Genomic DNA, 26,298 nt, shown 5'->3' on the forward strand with positions numbered 1-26,298 from the left:
TCACAGGGACTCAGGACAGGAGAAGCGTTTGTGAGGTTGGGGTGGGGAGCAAGAGTACTGGGCGTGTTGTGGGCTGCTGTGAGCTTTGAGGGAGCCCTTGGATTGGATCTCGGCCCATTACATCTTTACTCGGCATCACATGTACCTGCAGATGAAGGGGGGGAGAGAGGGTTCTTCTGAACGGGGTGTGGTGCTCTATCTCCAGGGCTAAGCTGTTTTACATGGCAAACATGTCCAGAGGTGACCCACCCATGAGGAGAGCTCAGCTGGTCATTACGCAGCAGACCTGCCCCCTGCCACCACCTACAGTGGTTTATGCCTTTAAAAGATTTCTGTCGCGAAGGAATCTCTGCTAGCTCGCAGGAAGCTTGAGGCTCACTTCAAAGTCCCTAAGCTGCTGGCGAGCCGAGGCGAGGCCGGGCAGGCAGGCGGCTGGCTGCACTAGGCATGCTCAGCAGAGGCTGCTTCGTGCAACGCTGGGCTCCCTCACAGCTCTCCCGGCCGCGGCGAGCAGCGGCGAGCATGGGGGGGTCGCTGGGTAAGTTTCGGTGACATTCTCTTCCCGCAGCTCCGTCTGAGAGCGAGCTCGCGCCTTCCGCCGCGGGGGCAGTGCCGGGGCAGTGGGGGCGCACGCGGCGGAAAGGCGCCAAGCCGCGGCAGAGCTGCCCCGCAGCGGCCCGGGCTTCCCACCGCAGCGCGGAGCTCCTGGGCTTTCTGCTCCGCTCTGCTGTGGGGCGGGAGTCCCGCACGCGCTGCTCGGGCCACCGGCAGAGAGGGAGGGATTGGCCGGCGCGGGACGAGCTGACCTCCCCTGGCGTTCCCGACACGCGTAGCCACGTGAGGACCAGAGGGCAGCGGGCTTACATGCAGCTTGGCGCGCTCCTTCGGTTGTTGGCAGACTGCGGGAGGTCCGTGCTCCCTGCTTGGCTCGGACCTCGGGGGTCCCAGACTCCGCCCGCCGCCAGCGGCCCCCTGCCCTGTTGCACTGGGCAGGTGGACTCAACCCTTCGCTTTGATCTCTGACTTGGCGCACAGGAGTGGAAACGGATCACGTTTCGGGCAACGTTTAGCTCAGTCTTCTGCAACAGCTCGCAGCCGGTGGCCGCTTCAAGGGACCTGCTGGCGGTGTGATCCCGTGGGTGACCATTGCTGTGCTGTCTTGTCCTGCCCGGAGAGCCCTGTCAGGTTTGCAAACTCCCCATACCCGCCTTTGAGTCTTTTTAAATGGTCCATCACCAGGCAGTGAAGTGCTTGTGGGCGAGTCTCCTTTAGGGTGTCCTGTTGTTTCCTCCTGGTGTTTTATTATTTCAAGCTAAACCTGTCTAAGGGTGATGCTGTAAGGAGTTTGAGCAGTATAGCCAGCCCTGGGTTGCTGATTCTCTAACATCTTTAAAGCTGTTACCAGGTGAGCCAGGAAATGTCACATTTAAGTTTTTTATGGCAGAGCAATGAGGGGTCTGTTGAAACAAGCACTTGTGTACCAAGAAATAGCATTAGCTTTTTGCCATGTTCTTTAGATATTTGGGATCCATCTGAATGTTGCAAAAACTAAATGCCACTCTCTAAAACCATAACAACAAAGCATAAATTACTCTTAATTTGTATGTGGGAGACAATGTGTGAATGAATATCAGGCAGCTATTGGAAACTAACTTTGTTCCTTCACCTGTGTGATGGGTGAAGTCTTAGTAGACAGGAGAAGCACAGGTGCTTATGTGAGTAAATTAGACATTTTAGTTAAATCCCCAAATCTTACAAAGTATTTGTATGAAGAGCCATAAATAAATTTGTGCTTAACCACATGCCGTAGGAAAACTGACCGAAGCAATTCCCTCTGTAGATTTTAATTTTTTCTGCTTTACTATTTTCTCTTTCAAAGCTACAAACTTGCCTTCACCCTGAAAAGTGTGTGGTGGGGAGAGGGGGAGGGCCTATGACTGTTTGGGACTTCTGTTTCTAGTCATGTCACTTTTTCTACTTGTTAATTCTACTCTTCTTCCACATTGTACATACCAACCTTCTGAACAGGAGGGATGAATTCTTTAGGGGAGTAAAAGGCCCTGCTTCTGCAGACATGACCCAACTCATGCGTTACTTTGCTCCATGAAAAGGCACATTAAAGTGAATGCCTTTCTTAAAAAACTGCCTTTTAAAAACATGCTTATGAGATTATATGGTTTTAGGCTCTAATCCTTTAGACCAGTGGTTCCCAACCTGAGGTTCATGTGGACATTGCAGGGGGTCCGTAGGAAAAATGTCGTAGAAAAATAAGTGTAACATTGCAATGTTACAATCAATTATTTTTAAGTTAAATATCTTCAAATGTTATGAATTGCTGTTCAAAAATCAATGTTGTGGTTTTCTTCATTTAATGAAGTGTTCATAGTGGCTACAACTGGCTTTGATGCGAATGCACAGATTGTTTGGGGGCGGTGGGAGGTGAAAAGGTTGGGAACCACTGCCTTAAGACTGATCTATAGGGCCACACCTTCATCTCCAAGAGCCTCTTTAACATGAGTGGTGGTCCACCACTCATAGGTTAGTTTGAAGAATTAGGGCCTAAAACATGAAGCTGTAAAAGTTTATCATCTGTCTCATCACATCCTAAGGTGAGCCCTTTTATGCTTTGCGCAGTTACTGTTGCAAAGAGGAGGAGAAAACAACCTGTTTTCCATTGGGTACTAGGCTGAATATTACATTTCATTTCAAAGTGTCCTAGAGCTAATTGTTGTCCGATTCAGACATCAGATCCATGTCAATGGTCTTGTGTGCTTCTACAGAATCTCTTATGGAGTGGTCCCGGTTTTCGTTAAAGCTTCAGGAAAGTATTTTTTCCACTGTTTAGCAATCTGAGACGTTAGAACACTTCAACTCAGTCTCTTAACAAAAAAGCTAAGTATGACTGCATGAACAAGCATTTTGATCATGCTGTCAGGATACCAAATTTTAGTGACAATGCAAGGCATATCTTGCCTTCTAGCCTAAAGCTAAAGCCACGCTCCTGACCTGTAGCTGAACTATTTTCCTTTAATTGTTTTAAAGGTCTGCATTAAGTCAGAGGATGATGTTGTAAACAGTTATATGGAAAAAAAAATGACCCAATTAAATTCAGTTGTTAAAGAGCAGAATAAGCAACTTCTTCAGAATAAATGACAGCAGGATGAACTGGTAAGGAATCTCATGGCTCTTGCTCACTTGGGACCTGGTTCTTGCACTGTTTATTGTGTGTCAATTATTATCTCTGAAGCAGCAGAGTGAGTAGTGCCAGGAACATTGGTTTCATCCTCCTTCCCCAAAGCACCAGCCCAAGCAGTTGAGTTGCCATGGACTAGGAGTTGGAATCTAGAAAGGACCAATATCAAGCGACTAAAGTAGCAATCATGGTAGGGTGGCAAATCTGAGGTGGGATTCTGTCCCTGCATTTCTGGTTGGTAGTATGTTAGCACACCACTAAGCGCACACAGCAGATCATGAAATTACAGTGCAGCCCGTTGTTTCCAGGGTGGGCCTCTAGTTTGTCTCTTAACTTCCTGTAGCTTTATTCAAAATTGCCAGCTGTAAAATACACGTTCTCCTGTGCCTAGAAAATACTAATCTGACTGAATCTGCACATCTTAGTCTTTCGAGTGTTAACAGATTACAGTGGTGTATTGTTAAATACATAACTTGACTGGCTTTCTCACGACCCAAAGAGCGCACAGAAAATAAACAAGGATCTATTGTTCAGTGGGGAAAAGCAAACGTTTTCTGCACAGCTATCTAATTAAGAAAAGATCGTTTTAAAATAATGCCCCTGCCACAGCAATGGCATGGCACATGCAAACTTAGGTTTTGCCGAAACCAGATCTGATGGAAGGATGATGCATTTCTGAACTTCTTTATAATTTTCTAGCAGATTATGAACATGTTTCAGGGTCCTGCCCAAATCTTCTATTTTAATTAATTTGGCTAGAGTCCATCCTCATTAATCCTGAGGGAGTATGAAACAATTGTTCTTTTGTAAATTTTCTTTTCACAATGTGTTGACCCAACCAAGTGCTAGGTCTTCGAAATCCTCTGGGTCTCTTGTTGAACCCATGACGCCTCTTAGTTTGGTTTTAACAGATGTTGTTGTTTTCCCCTTCATGAGTGGAAAGGGTTATCTCACTTGCTGAAACCTTGTTATTGTGCTTTGTTTCAAGAAAGATCCTGTGAACTTGTGGAATGGTGGGGGGGAAGCTTACTCACTAGTTCCAGCTACAAAGGAAGGGGTAGGTCAGTCTTTCAGCAACTTTATACCACCTTTAAGATCCAAACGTAGATCTTGGCAGAGATTGATGGGATCTTTTAACACTGTGCAAAAGAAACAACCTAAAATGTCTCAGTGCAGTATACTGCTTATTACAGTAGGCAGTGAAAGATTGCAACAGCATGCACACTGCCCACATACTTCATGATTAGAACACTATTGAAATTTGTCAGTGATCACTCAATGTTAGCTGGAAAATAAGTTTATAGTATTAACTATACTGGCCCAAATTTTCAAAAGTGGCTACTGACTTTTCATGTGAAAGACATTGTCATGTATCCCAAACTTGGCATCTGAAATTAGTGGCCTTTTTTGAACATTGGGGACAGTCCTTGCTTCTTCGGTTGTATTGATAGCTTATTTTATGCCTTTTCAGTCTCTCTAATGGCTTGCCTGTATTAGAAACTTTTCACCACTTTAAACCTGTGCAGCTAAAATAACAAGCCCTTCCCTAGTATGGGCATAGTTGTACCAGTGTAGTTTTACTCCAGTTAGGGAAGATGAATAATCTTTGGTAAAACGTACATTTATAGTGGTGTAAGTGTCCACTCTGGGTTTAAAAAAAATTACCCTAAGCAATATATTATACAAAAAGACTTGTGTCTCAGGGGACAGTGAGGATGCAAGAGTCAGGTCTTAGATCAGGGTGTGAGAGACCCTGCCAGCTGCTCCCCAGAGCTGGCCTGGGGTGGTGGGGGCTCTCCAGCCTACTCACTGTCTACTCCCTGGGGCTGATGTGCTTGCTGCCCCTCTGTGGCCATTCTGGAATCTAACTGTGCCTGATATCGCATCCCTCACTTTGCATTTGATAAGAAATAATCATGTTTCAGTCACATCCCATTGTCCTGGCAGTACCAAACCATGTCCTTGCTTCAAGTTATAAGAAGAGGAAGCTGCGTACCAAATTCAGTGGTTCTAGCTCTCAACATTTTAAGAAGACTTGACCCAATCAACAGACTCACGGACAGATACACAGACACGCAAAATTCTAGCATATACAGTAAATTGGTGTAACATTTCTTGCATATTCTAGCCCATAAGTTCTGCTTTCCTTACTGTCAGATTTCCGTGCACAGTGAATACAATGTGGAAGCTGAGGCTACACTGTGTTAATACATACCCTGAATTGGAGTTTAGGATTACTGGATCTCAGTCTTACCATGGTCCACTGGAGTAAGGACATCTCTAAAATATAACTTGAGTATTTTAAATTCTTGCAGTTTATTAACCACCACCTCTAAAATCCTGCTGGGAATATATGGTAGGATGCAGACAACAGCGGGGCCATCCTGGGGGGGGGGGCGCTGGGGCAGACCCCCACCCCTGCTCCATCCCTACCTCAAGCCACCCGTTTACTCCCTCCCACAACAACCAGGCCACGGGGTTACCTGGAACGGAGTAGGGATTGTGCATCGCAGTGACATAAACAGGGGGTCACCTCCCCCCCCATGCTCACCACTTGGGTGGCAGACTGCTTTGTTCCACCAAGTTTCCTGCTGTTGCAGCGAAGCCAGGTGCAGCAGGCTGGGAGGTTAGAGCGGAGCAGGCCATGGTTAGTGTGGGAAGAGGCAACCCCCCCCCGCTGCTGCAGCCACTGCACTCAACTTCAAGCCCCAAGTAATCCTCCATTGGACAGCTGGGGTGGCCCGTGTGGGGCTCCTGAAACCGCAGGAGCGGTTTGGACCGGACAGCTCTGCCGAAGAGAGGAATATGGGGTTGAGTGTGTATGGGGTATAAGTGTAGATCTGGGGGGTAGCCCAGAAGAAGGACATAGTGTGCTCCCATGTGGAATTTAATGGGAGGCAAGAGAGGCTGGTAACATGTGAAAGTGAGTGAGCCAACCAGATGTGTAAAGATGTGGTCAGAGTCTATTGTTTCTAGCAGATGTGATCTTTATCTGTTTGAATGGAGGAGAGGCCAGGCCAACCCTGCAGAGCCTGTATAAGAGCCACCAGCAGCATTTGGGAGGAGGGAAGAGTAGTTGTTTAGCTCCCTCCACCTCCCCACAACCCTCCTTGAATCCTGGCCCATGGCTGACCAATCCTGCTGTGATTAGGAGAATGCTAATGTGTGTAATCCTTCTGATCATGGAGCACAGGCTTTATAACCGATGTTGCTTTCATCTCGAAGTACAGCTTTGTGATGGATCCTTTAACATTTCATACTCCAAAAAATTAAATACAATTATTGTGATCTCTGTATTTGCAAAAACTGAAGCCTTTCTTCTGCTGGTTAGAAACAACATCCACATAGTTTAGTGTGTGAGCAGTTAATGGGGGCTGTGCATGTAGACATTTAAAATGGAACAGTTGGCTCTCAAGGATCTAATTTTAATATACAGTCAAGAAATGTAAGTTCCATTTGTTTTGTTCCAACAAAGCTCAGAGATTTTACCCATGGCAAATGGCACAAACAACATGAGAACATGTCTCAGTTTGAAAATATTTTATTTTGTAGGGTTTTTTTGGGGGGAGGGGTGCAGAGTAGGAGAGAAGGGAGTTTGCTGTTTAGGAAAAAAAATGAAATTTGTGTTTTAATAAAATATTTTACTATTTGTTACAACGGTAGAAAGGTCAAAGGAAGTATTTCTACCACACACTGCCAACTCCTCTAGGAACCTGTTACATCTTTAGTAAGGAATGTCAGTGACTAGTGTTCTAAAAATTGCTCCTTCTCTATTAAAAAGAAACCAGAAGAAAGAGAACCCCTTTTGGCCTGTTTTCAGACTAATAATATAGTGTTTTGTCATCAAGGGCAGCAAGCTCTCAACATTCTGAAACCAGCTGATTAGAATTGTGAATATTCAAAGATTCCTCCTCTCCCTTTATGTTTTTACCTTATTTGGACTTGTGCATGCTACAATACAAGAGCACTTACTCAGTGCTCTGGGCAGACTTTTTAAAATACGCAGAATAACTGAGCAGACCCAGATCTATTCCGCCAGGCCGCCCAGTAACACCATATACTGGAGAAATGGATCAACTCTCAATGCACAGTCAACCCACCAGAATCCCACATCAATACTAACCACCCTATCCAGCAGTACCTCTCCTCATGAGCACTGGAGGCCAGGTTTGCTGCATACACTGAATGCTAACAAACTCAAGCTGTGACAGACCTGGGGCCCAGTGGAGAACACCCTGGGGCCACTCCCTTGCTCTTCTAACAAAGACATTTGAGCTCAGGTGCCTTTTGCTACTGGCCACAGCTGTGCTGAGATACTATGGGGCAAAACTCAGTCAATGCTGCTTTGCCTCTAGCACTTTGTTTTGCCACAGCTTGCAAGCTTTCTTGGTGGGAAGGGGACCTGATATCCTGTGGAAAAATCAGGATGGGGCAGGGGATAATAGGCATCAATATAAGACAAAGCCCTGAGTATGGGGACTGTCCCTAAAAGCTGGGTTACTAGGGAGTTCTGCTCAGAAAGTGCTGGCAGAATACCATGACTTTCAATGAATATGTAAATGGGGGTGGAGTGGAATGTACATCCTCTCCTGTCTGCAGTGAAAATTAAGGGCAAAATACACTGACTGGTGTTTCCCTGTGGGAGGTGCATGCCTGGGACCACCTTGGGTCCCAGCATAAAGTTACATTTCCCAGCTCACAATGATGTTGACGTACTCTTTTTGCAATCACCAGAGATGCTTTTCCTCTTAGGATGTCAAAGGCAATAGACCTAATATGGGCTTGGTTGAAACAGAAGCTCCCCTAACACAGTGGTTGTCAATTTTTTTCCACAGACCGCTGGAAAATCTGCTGAGGGTCTCAGCAGATGGCTTAATGATTTTTCCAAATGTGGTTGCCTACCCACGGTAAAGTATGTTGGATTACAGCACTGCGTGTAGAAGAACCTTCATAAAAATTAACACTTTGCTTCTGCAGATAGAAGCGTGCAGGTTGCATTTTAATATTAGTATGGGCCTCTTCTAGCCATGGCAGCTGGGATTGAGAAAGAAGGGGGGTATCTCCTACCATCACGCTGGGGAGGCTTGCTTCTTTCTCTGGCCACTGCGAGCATTGCATGTCCCAATTCCTCTTCTCACCCTGCTGCCCCACCCTCACTTACCTCCTGTGCCCCCTCCAGTGCTGCCACAGCCTCACCTTCATGTGAGGGTCTACACACCTAATTAGTTGAGCTGCTCAGTAGAGGGGCAGCTGTTCTTTTGTGTATCTGCTCAGGTGCACAATTTAGGGGGAAACTATCTGAGGAGCACCTGAATGGAGTTTGCAGTCCACTCATGGACCACAGTTTGAGAACTTCGCCCTAACAGCTTTGTGCTGTGATCTGCCATCAACCTCTGGAATCAGGATATTTCATTTTTTTTTTTTAACTGACCCAAACTGTTTCGTTTTGAACCATTTCAACAAAACATTAGATCAGTCCCTTGTCCTAAAGAGGTTACAGTCTGTCTAGATTTTACTATTTAAAAGATTAAAGGGTGAAGATAAAAACCAGGCTGTATTTAAAATGTTTGTTTTTGATACACTGCCACATAAAAGAGGGAGAACTAGAAGAGGTTAAAACACCAAAGTTAGCATTGTCCGGAATTTCCATACAAGACTCTGATTTCAGTTGCTTATAATTGTGCCAAACTGTAAGCATTCGAGCTGAAATCTCCTATGATGAGTGCATACTATAGGATGAATTTCCTTTGAAAATTTCAGCAAAAAGAAGCCCTCGAGGTTTTTGAGAACAAGATTGGAGAAATGCATTGTTTTGCCCCTACTTTTTTAAAAGAGAAACAAACAAATGAAAATTAGACATTTCATTGAGAAGCTCTGATGCCACCCAGGTTTTGGATTAGCAGTGTGGAATTTGTCGGGGAACGGCCTCTGTGTGAAGAATGATGATTTTTGCTGTCCCTGTGAAAATTCACCCTGTTAGCATACTTCTGTGTGGAATCGGTGTCTGTCTTCAGAACTTCCCCCAGATTTGTACTTGTACCACAGATGCCCAATCCCATCTTCTTCTCTGGTCTGTGGGCTTGTCTTCTAGCAGGGCTTCTTGGGTGGTTATTAATATGCTGCAGGAATTTTAAACACCAAAGTAATAAATTAGAGGTATTATGGCCTAGTAGAGAGAGCATAAGACACAGATTCCCACTTTCTAAATTCTAATTCAGGATACATCACTGATAGGGTGTGTGGCCAGGGTCAGTCAAAACCTCTTGCCTCAGTTTCCACACGAAGTAGTTCTGCGGCTTGCAATGCGCAGGAAGTCAGATGAGATGATCTTGAGGGTTCCTTCTAGCCTAACATCTATGAGGAAGCTGTCAGGGTGGAATGCAGAGGCAGCAGAAGCTGAACTGCAGTGTAGGATGCAGAGAAGTAGATCAGGAGAAATCTGGTGAGAAATCTGGAGCAGGGGAGGGAAGCTAACTGAGCATGTTGAGGGAGGCCAGTATTGGCTGGGCAAAGAGACTGGTAGGTAAGGTGTGAGGTGGGGTGCTAAGACTGTGAGTTTGGGTGGGTGAGGAGATGGGGACAAGGCTCTGGAGGATGAGGGAGGGGAGACTGGGGGTATCTATGTTACCAGGAAGGTCAAACCCAGCAGGGTTGATTTTCCAGAGTTCGATTTCACGTGCCTGGTAGAGATGTGAGAAATCGAACTATCTGGGCTCAGCAGTTGACCCCTGTGCTCCTTGATATCAGAAGGAATGAGGAAGGTCAACAGGAGAGTGTCTGCTGTTTGGCATCCCTCTGTGAAGATGGCCAGGTAAGTCTACTGCCTATAAGTTGATCTGGCTCCGCAACCACTGTAGCTACAACTTGCGTATTTGCAGTCGACTTACCTGCCTAGTGCAGACCAAACCTGGGGCTGGTTGGGAGGGTGACTGGGAGTCAGAGGGCCTAACACTTGGGAGGTGCACTGTCTCCCTGTGCTGCTAACAAGACTTCAGTTGCTAAATGGGGAGCCCCCTCATGCTCTCTTCCTGTTCCTCTAGGTGGCCCTCCCTGCACCCCCTCCCTCCACAGGCACCAGCAGCCTATGCTGGAGGAGACTGGCACTGTGAACCAGTGAGGGAAATAGGGAGGTGAGCTGGAAGCCCGTTGCTCAGTTGGTGATAGAGAGGTGAGAAGGGCTCTGCTACTGTGGTTGGGGGAGGAAGGGAGCTGGAGCCTGGTGGACAAGGAAACTGGGAAGAGGAGACAGTGTGGGGAGGCTAAACAAGAGTGAGTGAGAAGAGACTGGCTTCAGGTGGAGAGGCAGGTCAGAGCACGAGCCATAAGGGAAGCATTGGAACTAGCTGGGCAAAGACTGACACAGGAAAATGATAAAAGAAAATCATCTGTGGGTGAACTCTCTCTTTGCAAACAGATTTACTTGATAGCTGGCCTGTCAGTCTTCATTCCCAGAGGACACTTGCGCAACATCTTCTGAAGGGTGAGCCTGGAAGCTTAGAGTCAATACTCTGTGAGACACTGGTGCACATGGGCAGAACAGAGACACTGGATTTATGGTTTATTACAACAATCTGTAACTCACTAACCCTCTCTTTCGCCTACAACTGTGGGGGTGTTAATGGATCACTTAACCCTGAACAGTCCTTTACAGTGTGCTACCTACTCTTGTTAAACAATCTAACCCCATCTTGCATTTTACTGTGAGACAGGGAGTTCCTTTCCCAGACTGGAAGAAGAACCCCATGAACTCAAAAGCCCATCTCTCTCACCAACAAAACTTGGTTCACTCAAAGTTACCTCCTCACCCACCTTGTCTCTCTACGGGGTTAGATAAGTCTCTTAAACCAAACTGTTCACAGGAGGGTCATGACAGCAGGTGCCTTGTTTTCTGAGCACCTGACTTGAGACTAACTTTCTGGCTGAGGTCTGTAAACCCCCCTGCTGGCCAGAGCATGGTAAGGTACAGCACAGGAAAGGTGCTAGTGTGGAGTGGACTCTTCTAGCTAGTCCCCTCATGGAGGTGGTTTACCTAGAGCGCTGGGAGAGCTCGATTCCCATGGCAGTGTGGCCATACTAGGAGCACGTTAAAGCACTGCCACAGCTGCTATTTACACTTTTGAGTGAGGGCGAAGTCTGATATGAGGAACTGCTGAGCATTCAGAACTGGCACTGAAGCCAGCGGGAGCTGTGCATGAATACATAACCTTGCAGGGGCTGGTACTTGTTAAGGGTCTGATTTACGGAGCTGTTGATTGCAGCACATCCCCCTGACCTCAGTCAGATGTCCCTGCTCACCACTTCTTTAGCTCAGGCTCTGATGGAATATGTTGAGAACAAGGAATGTATTTCAAAGACTCCGCTGATGAGAGGGAGCGGACACTGTGCAGCAGCTTCTAGTTCTGCCACCTTGCTCTGATGCAGTCATTCAACTCAGCATATGAATGCTGTGTCTTCTCACTCCCTAGATCCAACGATCCAATTTATGCATCTTTCTGTTCTTTCAGTGATCTTGGACCAGGGTGCAAAGATCATTTGTCTTCTCTCACCCTTCAGACAGGACTGTCAATTTTTTTTCCTCCTTTTTGAAGTAAGGAAGTGTTCAACAGTGTTGGTCTTGGGCCCTTAACACAAAATTATTTCTTTGTGTAATACACGACCAGGAATTCTTTTAATGTTCTCCTTGGGGGTTCTGTTGTATCCAGGTATTGGAGATTTTAATCCTTAACTCTGCTTGTGTATGTGTGTTTTTCATGGTTGAATGCACACTTGTTTCTTTTGACTCTGATCACGGTAGCTTAGAGGTAGCCAAAGAAAGTTTGACCCATGTTTCCACTGCACTATGGAGTTGGACCAGCCAGTTTTGACAAGTCGGAAACACTGGTGAGATAACAGGCATCCTCAGGAAGCAAAACTTATCAGAACACAATGATGTCACTGGCAAACCAAACAAATGAGCTCTGGGAAAACAAACTTTTTTCCAGTACTGTTGATATTACCTCAAATTAGAAACTTTACACGTCCATTTTCTGGCCCAGGTTGAGAGGTTTTTTAACGAGAGCAATAGTTCAAGTATCCCTCCTCCTGTGGCACTTTATTTTGCTGCTGTTTGCTTTTTAATGTACTCAATTTTTCATTTGTTCCTCAAAAAGAACTTAACAGCAGAATAAATCAGGGCTGTGTCTTCATGGTCCCTGGGCAGTACGTTAACCCTGCATGTACCAAATAGAATCAGTGTGTTCAGGCAATAGGTGGAAAGCTTGGTATTTGGTTATATTTTTAATACTTTTGCCTTAAGACACCATTTTGGGGCTGAAGTAATGCAACATCTGAACTTCTTACAGTATTTCCACAATCTAGGAGCTATCGTATTGTGATAGGAGTAGATTTTTAATCTCCATTTTATAAAATGGCTGCTTAGTGTCTGTTTGAAAGCCAGGTAAATGGAAAAATTAACATATATATTTCTGTATCAAATCACATTCGAAGACACACAAGGGTTTTTTGTTTTTGTTTTTTTTTTTATTCGCCCCCCCCAGGCAAAAGCACAGTACCCATATTCAAAAGGGACTTAGATGGTTAGGACTCTGTTTCCTTGGAAGTCAGTGCGATTTAAGCTGTCAAATCGCTTACTGGTTTTGAAGTGTTAACTTTGGAACTAACTTTACTCACTCATCTTTTCTTTGGGAGGAAAAAAGTGATAGTTCCCTGTAGAAAGCAGTGAAATCCTTCTTTTTGTGGAAAGGGATGGCTGGAAATCCAAACTCCCCAGCAGGGAGTCTTGTAAATTAGAATTTATTCAAATGTCTAATCTCTCTTAACAAACTAAAGGGACGTATGATCAACACACAGCTGAAGGTAATATGGGAACTCAATGTGAGGGCTTATGTACACCTGAAAGTTGGTTTTAGATTGTCTTGAGGGTTGTTGTTTTTTTCTGGACAAACCTTTGTTTTGGTTATCTGGTGTCTTAACCATATTGAGTAATCCCTTGTCGGATTACTAACATTCAAGATGGAGGCATCCCTGTTTTGAATCAAGTGTTCTGCCTGTGGCAGTCATCCCACTGTAATCCCCAGCCCTGCCTGTGGAGGCTGGTGGGGGGCAACAAAGAGAAATTGAAATTTCGGGTCTGGGGCAAAGTGGCCCAGAGATCTGGCTGCAGCTCCAGGCCCTTTGGAAATGCCACAGAGCTCTGTGCACTGCTCTGCAGGTAGCTCAGAGGGAGCATGGGAGGGGCAGGGCTAACTGCCTCAAACCCTGCCCCTTCTGCCCTTGGGCCTGCCCCTTCCATGGCTGGAGAGCTAGATCCCCCTCCCATCTTGTCCCTGGGCCCGTGGCGCCTCTCAGTGCTGCTGGCTGTCCCATGGTGATTTGTTGCAGGAATGGCAGAAGTGCCCTAAAAGAGAGCAGGCCACAGGCAAACAACTTAATTAGTTTAGATGCCAGCTACATTTTTGTGATTGTATGACAGGATTATTTGAAATAATACCATCGACAGCCCTGGATCTCACGTAAATTCATGTCCCATGTTCCTGAAATTCGTGCTTCAGGGTTTCATCTAGCCACTACCAGGGGTCAGGAAGGGCCATTTTACAAAATGTGTTTTTAGGACTTTCACCTTTTTCCTCTGAAACGTCAGGGATAGCTATGGCTGGAGATGGGATTGGAGGGCAGGCAGGGCTCTGAACTGGCACTGAGCTTTTGTCCTCTCTTAGGTGTTTGGCTGGTTCTTGCACACCTCCTCAGAGTCTGACTGATCACCAGCGGTGAGACCAGGAGGGAATACTCCCCCAGATCCTTTGAGGGGGAGACTGTCACCTTCCTCTTCAGCTTGTATATGTGAAGCACTTGCCAGCGTTATTCACTTTATCATTTCCCTGCCGCTTACAGGGGCCTCAGAGCACTTTCTCTCTATTCTCCGCCTGCATCACAAAATAGTCTCTGGTCTGGAACATGTTTGATCTAATCTCAGTCCTTGGATTCGTGCAGGTGCTGGCTGAGGTTGGTGGCCTGTGATAGATAGTAGGTCAGACTAGCTGATCTTGCAGTTCCTTCTGACCTTTAAACTCTCTCGGACTCTGAAACAAATGGGGGGTGAGGGGGCACTTTCAGCTCCAGTGTGGAAACAAAGGAAAGACGCTCTGGCAGAGTTATAGAAAAGTTATGGGCAATAGCAGGACCTCTGGGGTAGTTCACGTGGTCACCACCTGCTATGAGGCCTGGCACCATAGCTTCTACAGTGGAAGCCACTGTAAACTCCCAGCTTGTCGGGCACACCATTGAGAATGCTGAGTGAGAGGAGATGGAGCTAGACAACCATGATCTCTTCTGACATCACCTAAAACTATCCAACTGCACAACACCTAACTCCTCTGCATCTGCCCATTTGTATTAATGACCATCGGAAATGCAGCGCTCAGCAGTGTTTCCTCCATATTTCCTGACAGCATTTGGCAGATAGGGCTGGCCTGTGAAAACCAGGTGAGTGATGGGGTGGAAGGTAATTTGGAAATGATCAAGGAAATTTTAGCTTGACCCTTTAGAAAGGTAGCTTTCCCTCTCTTTGGGCTGAAAGAGTCATGATAATCTGCTATTCACAGGATTGCGTCTGCACAATAGCTCCACCCTCTCCTGCCAGCCACACACTTTGAAGGAAGCTGAGCTCTTGTGTATTAAACTCGACTCTGAAGTGCAGCCCTTTGATTTACAGATTCTCTTAACCGTGCAGTCTGCTGAGTCCTATCAAGAGTAAATCAGTGCTGTGCCTGGTCTGCTGTCCTGGAGTTAAGGAGTCATCCTCATCCCTTCTGGTACACTCAGAGGTTTGGCTTTTGGCTCCAATTCTTTGCCTCATCACGTTGGAGCCAGAGTACAGAAATGGACATGATTCTGAGAATTGAGTGTAGCTATGGTGGGACACACCTTTTCCTTCCTGCTTCTGAATTACAGTAGCAAAGGGAATGAGCAGGATCATTCTTGTTCATATTGCCAGTAATGAAATTCCTTCCCACTTTTTCACAGGCCACAGAGAGCGAAAATATTTTAGATTATCTAGGCCACCTCGCTGCCAGTGTCCAGTTGTCCCCTTTTTACATTTACAAGTTTTATTTTGGTTAACTTTAAAGGAATTTGTCAGTTGAAAAATCCCGCATCTGTCTGAATGTTTTGTGCCTCCTGCTGTTAAAAGCAGCAGCTAAGACCCTGACTGGAAGAAATTAAGGAGGGGGATTCCCCCCCACATACACACACACTTGCTTAGTGGATGCATTTAACATCACTGTGCACATAAATGGTTTCACTGGCTTTTTTTTCCACATTCGATCAGTCAGTTGGTTTCCTCTTCTGTTGTGCAAAACATCCACCCAAACAAGCATGACAAAAATACTTTAAAAGAAAGTTAGCTGATGACAACACTTGAAATGCCCCAATGGATCAGGACTTCCACCGCTTTCTATTAGAAACTCTTTTCCACAGTAGTGGAGATCTCGCCGCCAGGAATATTTACTCATGTTCAATCTACACTTTCCTTTCTCTTAATTTCACTCACTTACTCCTAATAAAAGGAGCTGGCCGTCCACCTGAAAAGTAGAAGTCTTGGATGTGAAATACTAGGACAGTTGCCAAAATATGCAATGTGTCCATGGGGCATGAGCCTCTCTAATTTGGTAATGGGAGACATATGATTACCAATAATGTCTTGAAAACCATGAAAAGCCCTGTGACACCTTAGAGACTAACAGATATATTGGAGCATAAGCTTTCGAGGGCATCTGACTAAGTGGGTCTTTGCCCATGAAAACTTAAGCTCCAATATATCTGTTAGCCTCTAAGGTGCCACAGGGCTTCTTGTGGTTTTTGCAGATACAGACTAACACGGCTACCTCTATGTTAATGTCTTAATACCTCTTTAATATTTATTCTCCCAATACTCCTAGGAAGCAGGGAAGTGCTGCCACCCCATTTTATGATGGGTATCTGAGGAACAGAGAGACTTAGGGATGAGCCCCAGGTCACCCAGCAGGAGCATGTCAGAGGACAGAATTCAACGGAGGTCTCCCAACAGTCAAGAACATAAGAATAGCCATAGTGGGTCACACCAAAGGTCCGTCTAGCCCAGTGACAGTGAATAGAACAGGTATCATCAAGTGATCTCATTCCTGTCTTCTGTTTCCAGCCTCTAACAGAGGCTAAGGACATCATTCCTATCCATCCTGGTTAATAGCCTTTGATGGACCTAACCTCCATGAATTTATCTAGTTCTTTTTTGAACCCTGTAAAAGTCCTGGTCTCCACAACATCCTCTGGCAAGCTGTTCCACAGGCCTACTTTGCACTGCATGAGGAAAAGTGTCGTCTTTTTGTAAATTTTAAACCTGCTGCCATTAATTTTGTTTGGTGACCCCTAGTCTTACATTCTGGGAACAAGTAAATAATTGTTTTCTTTATTCACTTTTTCTATACTAGACATGATTTGTATAGACCACTATCAGATTTTCCAGCCTCCACCCATCGCTTAGTCTCCTTTTTTTTTTTTTTTTTCTCTAAGATGAAAAGTTTGTCTTTTTAGTCTCTTTATATGGCACCCATTTCAAAGCCCTAATCACTGTTGTTGCCCTTTTGTGAATCTTTTCCAATGTCGATATATCTTTCTTGAGATGAGGGAACGACATCTGTATGCAGTATTAAAGATGTGGGCGTACAATGGATTTATATAGAGGCAATAAGATGTTCTTTGTCTTATCTGTATCCCGTTTTTAATGATTCCTAACATTCCGATTGCTTTTTTGACTGCCGCTGCACGCTGCATGGATGTTTTTCAGAGAATTATCCACAATGACCCCATAATCTCTCTTGAGTACTTATAGCTTAATTAGTCCTCATCATTTTGTATATATAAATTGGGATTATTTTTTTCCAATGTGCATTACTTTTCATTTGCCATTTTCTTGCCCAGTCACTTAACTGTGAGATCTTTTTGAAGCTCTCAGTCTTTGTTCTTAACTATCTTGAGCAGTTTAATATCATCTGCAAATTTTGCCACCTCAGTAATTACCCAAAACAAAAAAGTAGTCCAGTAGCACTTTAAACACTAACAAAATAATTTATTAGGTGATGAGCCTTCGTGGGACAGGCCCACTTCTGCAGATTGTAGCCATACCAGAAGAGACACTAATTAACCTGCTTCTTCAGATCATTTGTAATAGATTGAGTAGGACTGGTCCCAGTACAGACCCTTACGGGACACCACTAGTTACTGCCTTCCATTCTGAAAACTAAGCATTTATTCCTACCATTTTTCCTGTTTTTTTTTTTAATCAGTTATCACTCCATGAGAGGACCTTCCCTCTTATCCCATGACAATTTACTTTACTTAAGAGCCTTTGGGACTTTGACAAAGGCTCTCTGGAAATCTAAGTACACTATATACACTAGATTGCCCTTGTCCACATGCCTATTGACCCCCTCAGAAAACTCTAGTAGGGCATGATTTCCCTTGACTTTCCCCCAACAAATTATGTTAATCTATGTGTTGACAACTTTTATTCTTTGCTGTAGTTTCCACTAATTTGCCCAGTACTGAGGTTAGACTTACCAGTCTGTAATTGCCATCTCAAGAGCCCTTTTTAAATATTGGCATCATATTAACTATCGTCCAGTCATTAGGTACAGAACTTGATAGGTTACAAACCACAGTTAATAGTTCCACAATTTCACATTTGAGCTCTTTCAGAACTCTTGGGTGAATGCCATCTGGTCCTGGTGATTTGTTGTTAAGTTTATCCATTTGTTCCTCTAATGATAACTCAGTCTTGGACAATTCCTCTTATTTGTCATCTAAAAAGAATAGCTCAGGTTTGAGAATCTCCCTAACATCCTCAAATCTGAAGACCAAAGCAAAGAATTCATTTAGTTTCTTTGCCATGACCTTATCGTCTTTGAAGGCTCCTTTAGCATCTTGGCCCTGTTTAGCAGGCTTCCTGCTTCTGTTGTTCTGAAAAACATTTTGCCATTACTTTTTAACTGTGTGGCTAACTGTTCTTCAAACTCCTTTTTGGCTTTTCTTATTATATTTTTATACTTACCTTGACAGTTTACACTTTGTCCTATTTTCCTCACTGGGATTTAACTTTCATTTTTTTAAACCAGGCCTTTTTATCTCTCACTGTTGTGTTGAATTTTTTTGTTTTTTTTTGTTAAACCTGGTTGTTAAGCCATGGTGGCACTTTTTTGGTTCTCTTGCTGTAGAGTGTGTTTTTTGTTTTTTTTTTTTGTGTTTTGTTTAACTTGCAGTATACACTTAAGTTCGGCCTCTGTTTTTGTGTCTTTGAAAAGTTTCCATGCAGCTTGCAGGGATTTTATTTTGGCACTGTACCCTTTGATTTCTGTTTAACTAACCTCATTTTTGTGTGGTTGACAGCTGAGGGCTTTTTTCTACCATAAGGATGTTTAAATTTTAGTCTAGTGCTCAACCCATTGCACATCTTCCATTCTATCCTGACTTCATTTAGTCTTCCTGTAGGTAGATGGAACCAAGCCCTAATGCTAATGTCAGCTGTGCTGGAGACAGCTGTGCAGTACCAGTGGCTGCCACTGGGGAATGCTGAAACTTCTGCAGTCTCTGGACTCAGGATGTCCTGCATTTGGCTGCCAGGAAGACATACTGTCTGTGAAGCCCACAGACTCCAAGGCAGCAGAGGGGGAAGGCATAAACCCTGGAAGACAGGCTCCCATAGGGCCTACTGTCTGTTAAGATGAAGTAGAGGGCTCCTTGCAGCCACAGTCCTTCCCTGCTGCTTCTGCTTCCCCAGGTCCTGCAGCGTGCAGGTGGGTGTAGCAGTCTTGAGCTAGTTGGTGGTTAATGTCTGTGGGAGGGAGGCAGGTTCTGTGCCCGGGAGTAAGTTTCTGACCTGGGAGTGGGACATGCATGTTATGTAGGTGGGGTAGAAGTTTCAGAGCTGAGAGGCAGAGAGGTTGGTAGGCAGAAAAAGGACTTTTGGCCTGAGAACACAGGCAGGGCCCAATTGACTTGGGCTTTAGGGGCCATAGCCCAGGGCCTCAGACTAAAGGGAACCCTGCATCAGATGGAGCCTGCTGCTTCTTTTCATCCAGCCTGTGGTAAGTCTTCACACTGCAGGCCGGACACCAGTCCCTGAGCTTCAGTGAATGTCTTCCCCCTACCCTATGGGGCTGGAGCCAGAGGCACTGGTTCACTGCCATGATCCTGCAGCCCCTATGCAAGAGGCATTCAGGGAATCTGTGCGCCACCCAGACCCATGGCTCTGCAGCTCCCGTTGGCCAGGAACTATGACTAGTGGGAGCTGCCAGGGCAGCACCTGCAGGTACGGGCAGCAGGAATTGTGCAGAACAGTTTGTCATCTTTGCCTGGGGCTGGATGTTCCAGACACCTCAGGAAGCAGAGCAGTGTGGCACCAGGGAAGTGGTGCAGCCCTGATGGGGTGGGGGGCGGGGAGGGGATCTATGTATGCACGTGACCCCTTATACCCAATGTCTCTCCCCAGGGAGAGTGGGATGAGGAGGGAGCTGTGCATTCCCACCCTGACCTTTATGGAGTAGTGTTTATTTTTTTACTCTGACATGGAAGAGGGTGTCCTAGGCCCCACTCCCCTGCTTCCCCAGAGCCCTTCCACGTGCCTTTCCTCTTCTACTTCCTCAGTCCTACCCCAGTTTTCACTTTCATATGGGGTTAACTTTGAGAGGCTATTTTGGGCATCAGCTACCACTGGGCTCTTCCTGTAGTATAACCTCATTGATTTCACTGCAGTTACTTGTGTCTCAGTATTGAAAATGAAATCTGAGTAAGACCCATGGTTCAAAGGCTTTGTCTGTTTCTAAATAGCCTGGTTCACGCTGTTCATTTTGCCTACTACAACTTCTGACAAATGCTGTGTTTGCCTGGCCACTATCTACAGCTGTAGCAGAGAGAGAGTTAATACTGGCCCCCAAGCAATAACAGGAGAGGCACATTCCTTCCTTCCACCTGTGCTCCCATTGGGCATTCTATTGTTTTATGGAGTCACATTGGATCTTGCTCTCTTTAGAGGTTGAAGAGTTCTAGGAGCCCAACTGTTCTGTTTTCTGTGACTTTTTTTTTCCCCCTCCTCTCACCATTCCAGGTCTTTGTGTTCTAGAACCAATTCAAAATGGAGAAATCATTTGAGTTGACCTAATCTGGCCCCTGTTGTTGATGTTTTTTGAAGTAAACAACAAAAAAAATCTCTTTTTTTTTTTTTTTTTCATTTAAAGAATAGGATTCCATTCCTTTCTTCCATTAATTTGGCTAGTGCCTCTTGTCTCGTTTATTTATTCCTCCTGACTATTTGCTGATTGTTCCACTCTTCTGGTATTGTTTGTCGTTTATTGGGTTTAAGGAGCCCTGTCCTGATTTTTAAAAAGAAATGTTACTGGGAAGTCTTTCTTTTTATTTCTTTAAGAAGTGTACAGTGCCACGTGTACTCTGTCCCCAGTATAGATTCTTCAGGGTCTATGCAAAGACTGGTGTAGATACAACAGAGGTTCTGATGCTTACGTAACAATCACATGGTCTGTACGGGCCCTGTTTAAAGTCTGAGTCTGTGCAGAAAATTAACTTCTGGAACACATGAGCTAAATCTCTCCTGTCCAACTTTAATGCCTACTCCATATAAAGTTTCTCATATTGATGTCAGGGAATGGAGTTTCTTCTTTAGCACAAAGTGGAGAATCTTGGTAAAGTTCATCCTTGGTGAAGGAACCTGGGATTTCATGCACTTAGGCTGGGGGGAAAAAATCATTACCTTCTGAAAATAGTTTGTTTTTAATGCACACCTGTCACAACCAGGGACATGTAACACTAAGCATGTCACACAAGCCTGCTACCAAGTGTCCTGTTGAGTGTCTTATTCAGTGCTTTTGCTCCCCAATGTATTTCAAGTCCTCATCTATGGTACCGCAGGCCATCAATCTAAGTTACACTACTTCAGCTATGTAAATAGCATAGCTGAAGTCGGCATGCTTAGATCTCCTTACCACAGTGAAAAGGCCACAGTATGTCAACAGCTGACCCTCTTCCGTCGGCTCCCTTTACTCTTCTCACGCTGGTGGATTGGATGGGACGGCACTCAGCAGTTGATTTAGCACATCTGTACAAGACATGATACATCCACCTCACCATCACCATCACCCCTCCTCCCCCCGCCCATCAGGCTGGTGGATGGTGAAAAATTGCCCTATGTCTCAGCTGCTCTCATCAGTGATTTGGCAGAACGGCACAGCTAAAAGTGGGTGTGCTGGAGTCTATTCCTCTTCATGCATAATCTACAAAAGTGTTTACTCAGTTCCAAACCATTGAAGACTTGGTACCCTGTAAATGAAACAATCTGGAAGAGTTTGAAAGGAGATTGAAAGGGTGAGCTAGCCAAGAGAAATTGTTGCAGATCAATTCATTTTGCTCTGCGGAACCTGTTGCTGGTAACATAACAATGTAGAGCTAAAGAACTCGGGCTGAGTCTGTCTGGTTGGCTGAGAGGATTAAAAAAAATATTTTGATGTTGGATTGATCCATTTGCTTTGGAAATCTGTGTTCAACAACAAACTTGGTGCCCTGAGACAATTTTTTTTTTTTAAACAGAGCCAATTTGCAGACCAGCTGCAGTTCACCTGACTTCTCTGATCTGCGTTTATACCTGTTAGTTGAGTACAGACTTCAATAGAGCTGCATAGGCAATAGGGAAATCTCCCTGAAAAGCAGCCTTTTAAGACTGTAAACAACGGAGTCCAACTGGGGACACGGGGGCTAACATAATGCACTTTTTTGTTGTACGTTACTTTTGTGCTTGTTTGCAAGTTTGACTAGAATATGCCGCCCTGCAACCTAGCCCCTCCTCCCAGCAGAAAGCACAATTCCACCTGGTCAGAGTAAAAAAAAAATCTTCAGGGAAAACACCTTTCTCAAGAGTTTGCTTCTCTCCAGTTGGAAGCTTCTCAAGATCACTTATCAAAATCCAAAAGCTGCAGTCATCACCGAATTCTTCGGTCAAAGGGACTGACTCAGCAGCAGCAGCTCTGCATCTGTTCCCTGGCTGAACAAATTTAGGTATGTTATCTAGGGAAGGTCAACACGTGATTCATCAGCATCTGAATGCGCTTCAGTGTTATGTATTTTATTAAACTGAGGCCAGGGGATTCAACTGTGCATCTAGCAGCCTGACGACTGAGTCAAGTTGTCTTTCCTTATTACAGCAGCTTTCTGTTCCTTCTTTCAGTGATGGATCCTGCAGGGGAGAGCTTTCTTGTGGTGCAGCTGTGATTGAAACCAGCACAACATGTTTAGTGTGGAGGACCTCCTGATTTCTCATGGATACAAATTGTCCAAAACTCCTCCTGCTTCATATGAGAACAAAACTGATGGAGACCAGCCTGAAATGACAGAGAATATAACTAGTCGGGGAACACCAAATGGCTTCGAGACAGACTCTGGAGCCTACATTCACAAGAAACCACTAGCTAAAGGCAGCTTGACCAGCAGCGAAGGCAGTCATGGGAGCCAAGGGAGGCACGTTGGTCCCAGTTACCATCCAGACCTTCAGGGGTTGTCCACTTTTCAGACTTCAGAAGGAGGGTAAGTTTCTGTGTCATGCCATGTCTTGGCTTTCTCTTCTCTCCCCTTTGATTCTGGCAGGTGAATGGAACATGAATTGAGCACCACTAAGCCTCTGTGTACGTGACCATTTTTCTGCATCTGAGCCCATCAGTGCACTGAAAGGTTGCATGCAGTGCGCTAACATAACGTACCTTTTGTGCAGTGTGTAGCCTTTGCCAAAATAGCAGGAGAAAGGGAAGGGAGCAGATTAATCAATCAATAACAAAAGGCCATGCTGTTGAGTCAGAGAAGCTCAGGTTACATAGGCTAGTTCTACATTCTGTCTAAGGAGACACCCATAGCCAGGGCTGCTGACAGGTAGAGGAGAAAAGGGCCAGTTGCCCTAGGCCAGGTGATTTTTAAAAGGGTCTGGGTTTCTGATCTGCTACTGCAGCAGCAGCCAGAGCCCGCAGCCTTTTCAGTCACTGCTGGAACTCTGCACAGCATGGTCTGGGTGGTACTGAGGGCTGGCTGGGGAGGCGCAGCCCAGGCTGCACTTGAGGGGTGGCTGCCACTAGCCCCTCCCTCCTGAGACTCCCATCTGCTTTCCAGGGGCCTGGAGCTGGCCTCCCCTCCGCCAGCACCACCACATTGTCCAGGGCCTGATGAAATCTGTCCCCCTACCCTGCCGACAGCTAGCCCATCCAGCTGGCTTGGTCATGGGGCTCAGGCTGTGGAGCTGTTTAACTGCTATGTAGATTTCTGGACTAGGGCTGGGGTCTGAGTGCTGGGACCCTCCCATCTCACTGGCCCTAGATCATGGGCTCCGGCCTGAGCCCGGAAGTCTACAGAGCAATGAAACAGCCCCACCACCTGACTTAGCTGTCATGAGCAAACTGTGGATGTGTAGTTGTTGTGTAGACACGTCCTCTCTCGACAGTGTAAAGCTAAGGTTAGCGGGCCTGTGTCGGGAATCCTGGGTGTCTGAGCCCAAGGTGAATAATATTCTGACTGGTGCATGAACCAAGAGACCTGGTATGCATGCTGCAGTGCTGGACCTGAGTCGAAACACCTTGCGACTCCCCAGCATCGCCAGTCTAGCCCTAAGAAGATGGTGCCCACCCTGTGCTCTTGAGAGGGTTCTGTTTCCCAGGCAGCACATGAGCACGCACAGCTCATAATTAGTTCCTTTGGTGGGTGTCTCAAAGGACTGACTGCAGAGTGAGAAGGCTTTAATGCCGATCTACCCCTGATCTGAGAACTGAGCTCTACAGACCTAGGCTGCGTCCCACTGGTAGGAAAACTGCCATGTGCACCCAGTCTGTGAAACTATCAAATGAAACTCAGCTGCCTCTGTCCATGGAGCCCCAGGGAGTCCTGGGGGAGCAAGGGCCTGAGAGCAGAGCAGAACAAGGCACAGCCCCCAGGGAGAGGGGAACAGCCAAGATATTGTGGGAGTCATCCCTCCCCCAAGCTGTGCTGAGCTGGGATCTCTGCTGCTCCCCTTCCTGCAGGACTGTGCTCTGCTTTCTGACTCTTGCTCCTCGGCCCCTTGCTCCCATGGGATTATGTATGCAGCAGCCCCTGGGATGCCTGCACTGTCATGGCAGCAAGCAGCAGCCAGGCTCAACTTCCCCACTCAGCAAAGGAGCTAGAGCTGTTGCCACAGGAGGCTGTGGCGAATTTTAGGGACTGGTTCCCACTCGCCACCCAGAGAGTGCGCACAGTCTGGTAACCCTTGCACATGCAGCCCCAGCAAGGTCAAGGTCCAACCCTCCCTTCCCACGGAGTCTTGGGACCCTGTGTTCAACCTCTAGGGCAGGGGTGGCCAAGAAGTTAGAGACTAAGAGCCAAAGTAGCTGTGGATAGAGTACAGAGAGCCACGTGTTTATACATTTATTTGTATCTGTCTGTCTGTCCCATCCCCCTCACTTCCTGCCACAGCCAAGCACCCCCATCCCCTGGCTCTAACCCAATGCCTGGGTCTCATTGTAGCCCCTGCAACTACACACTTCTCTCTGTAAGTGCAAGGACAAGTGCAGGGCAGCGGTGAGCTGTCCAGGCACATGATTCCAAGTAGGAGCCACATTTTATTGAGCAAAGAGCCTTGGGTTGGCCACCCCTACCCTAGGGTAGCGCAGTTGGTGTGTGTTTGCAAGCCAGGGGGAAGTTGGCCTGAGCCCAGGCTCACGTTGCTGTGTAAACGTCTGCATGGTGAACGAAGGGCAAAGCTTTTTGCCTGTGAAAAATTGTAAAACAGAAGCTGGGTCCTTCTTTCTCATGTGTGCGTTGATCTCTGGTGGGTGTCTGGCTGAGTGCAGCTATATCTATGGGAGTATCCTTACCAAAGAGGGTCCAATCTTTATGTGTAAGCAGCAGTTGTGGAGTAAGTGAGGTGTCTGTAACGTGCCTCCAGTGGAGCCCAAGCCCTTGTCGTCATTTCATAAAATGTGCTTGTGTCCCTGTATCTCCCGTCAGGTACAGTGTGCGCACTTGTGTGCTGAAATAAAACGGACAGGAAGGGTTCTGTCTAGAACACGTATTAGGCAGTGAAGTTTTTGCAGCCATTTGTATGGTAAAAATGAACACGGGAAAGAGGCTGGGAAGATATTTGAAGCAAAGCAACCCCTCTTGGGTGGCTATCAGGAAATCCGGGTCACTGCATCCTCCCCACCTTCCTCTGCCCAAAGGGTTTGGTAAGTGTTAAGGCCCTGGGAGAGTAAATGGGATCTTGTCTTGAGGTGTTCTCATCCTGTGCTGGCCTATCTCATCTGTGCTGCTCTCAGTAGCATGGTGGTGCTACATCCCCTGCTTGTTCCAGCATTTCTCCTACATAAGAACAGCCATACTGAGTTGGGCTGAAGGTCCCTTTAGTTCTGTCTCTTGTCTTCCCACAGCAGTCATTGCCAGGTGCTTCAGAGGGAATGGCCAGAACAGTCAGTCACTGAGTGATCGGTCCCCTGTTGCACAGGGGAAGAGAAGTGAGGCTGAGCTCCCGCCTCATGTGCTGATGAAAATCGGCTCATGTGCCACTCTTGGCATGCATGCCAGGGGTTGCTGAGCCATGGGCTAGAGATAGCCACTGATGGACCTATCCACCATGACTTTATCTAGCTCTTTCTTTAATCTTGTTATGATAGCATTGGTCTTCACGATATCTGCTGGCAGACAGTTCCACAGGTTGACTGTGAATTGTGCGAAGAAATACTTCCTTTTGTTCGGTTTAAATCTGCTGCCTGTTGATTTCATTTGGTGACCACTAGTTCTTGTGTTTATAAGGAGGAGTAAATAACACTTCCTTATTTACTTCCTACACACCAGTCAAGATTTTATAGACCTCTGTCATAGCCCCCTCCCTTAATTAGCTATCTGTTTTTCAAAACTGAAAAGTCCCAGCCCATCGGGTTAATTTGTATGCATACCACAAGACAGTTCATTGAGGTTGACCATCCTCTGGCATGGCCACCTGCAGCCCCCAGTGGCCATGGTTCACCCTTCCCCTGCCAATGGGAGCTGCAGGAGGCAGA

The 26,298-nt window shown here is 46.0% G+C and overlaps 1 protein-coding gene across 7 annotated transcripts in view; it reads left to right on the forward strand.

The window, feature by feature from the left end:
• Positions 1-230: 230 nt before the first annotated feature.
• Positions 231-26,298, forward strand: part of JCAD (junctional cadherin 5 associated) — a 42,670-nt gene continuing 16,602 nt past the window's right edge. Inside the window, exons 1-4 of one of the 7 annotated variants that reach the window (XM_074984928.1) lie at positions 231-538; positions 1,036-1,185; positions 3,043-3,168; positions 22,455-22,810. In XM_074984928.1, coding sequence (XP_074841029.1) covers positions 22,515-22,810 — 296 coding nt within the window. In that variant the 5' untranslated portion in view covers positions 231-538; positions 1,036-1,185; positions 3,043-3,168; positions 22,455-22,514. Of the gene's footprint in view, positions 539-586; positions 1,186-3,042; positions 3,169-8,028; positions 8,101-10,233; positions 10,362-22,190; positions 22,286-22,454; positions 22,811-26,298 lie in introns of those variants that run through there. The other 6 variants (XM_074984926.1, XM_074984925.1, XM_074984929.1 and 3 more) reach the window with 6 other exon arrangements.

The sequence above is a fragment of the Carettochelys insculpta genome, chromosome 2 (genome assembly GCF_033958435.1).
Source record: "Carettochelys insculpta isolate YL-2023 chromosome 2, ASM3395843v1, whole genome shotgun sequence".
Lineage (NCBI taxonomy): Eukaryota > Metazoa > Chordata > Testudines > Carettochelyidae > Carettochelys > Carettochelys insculpta.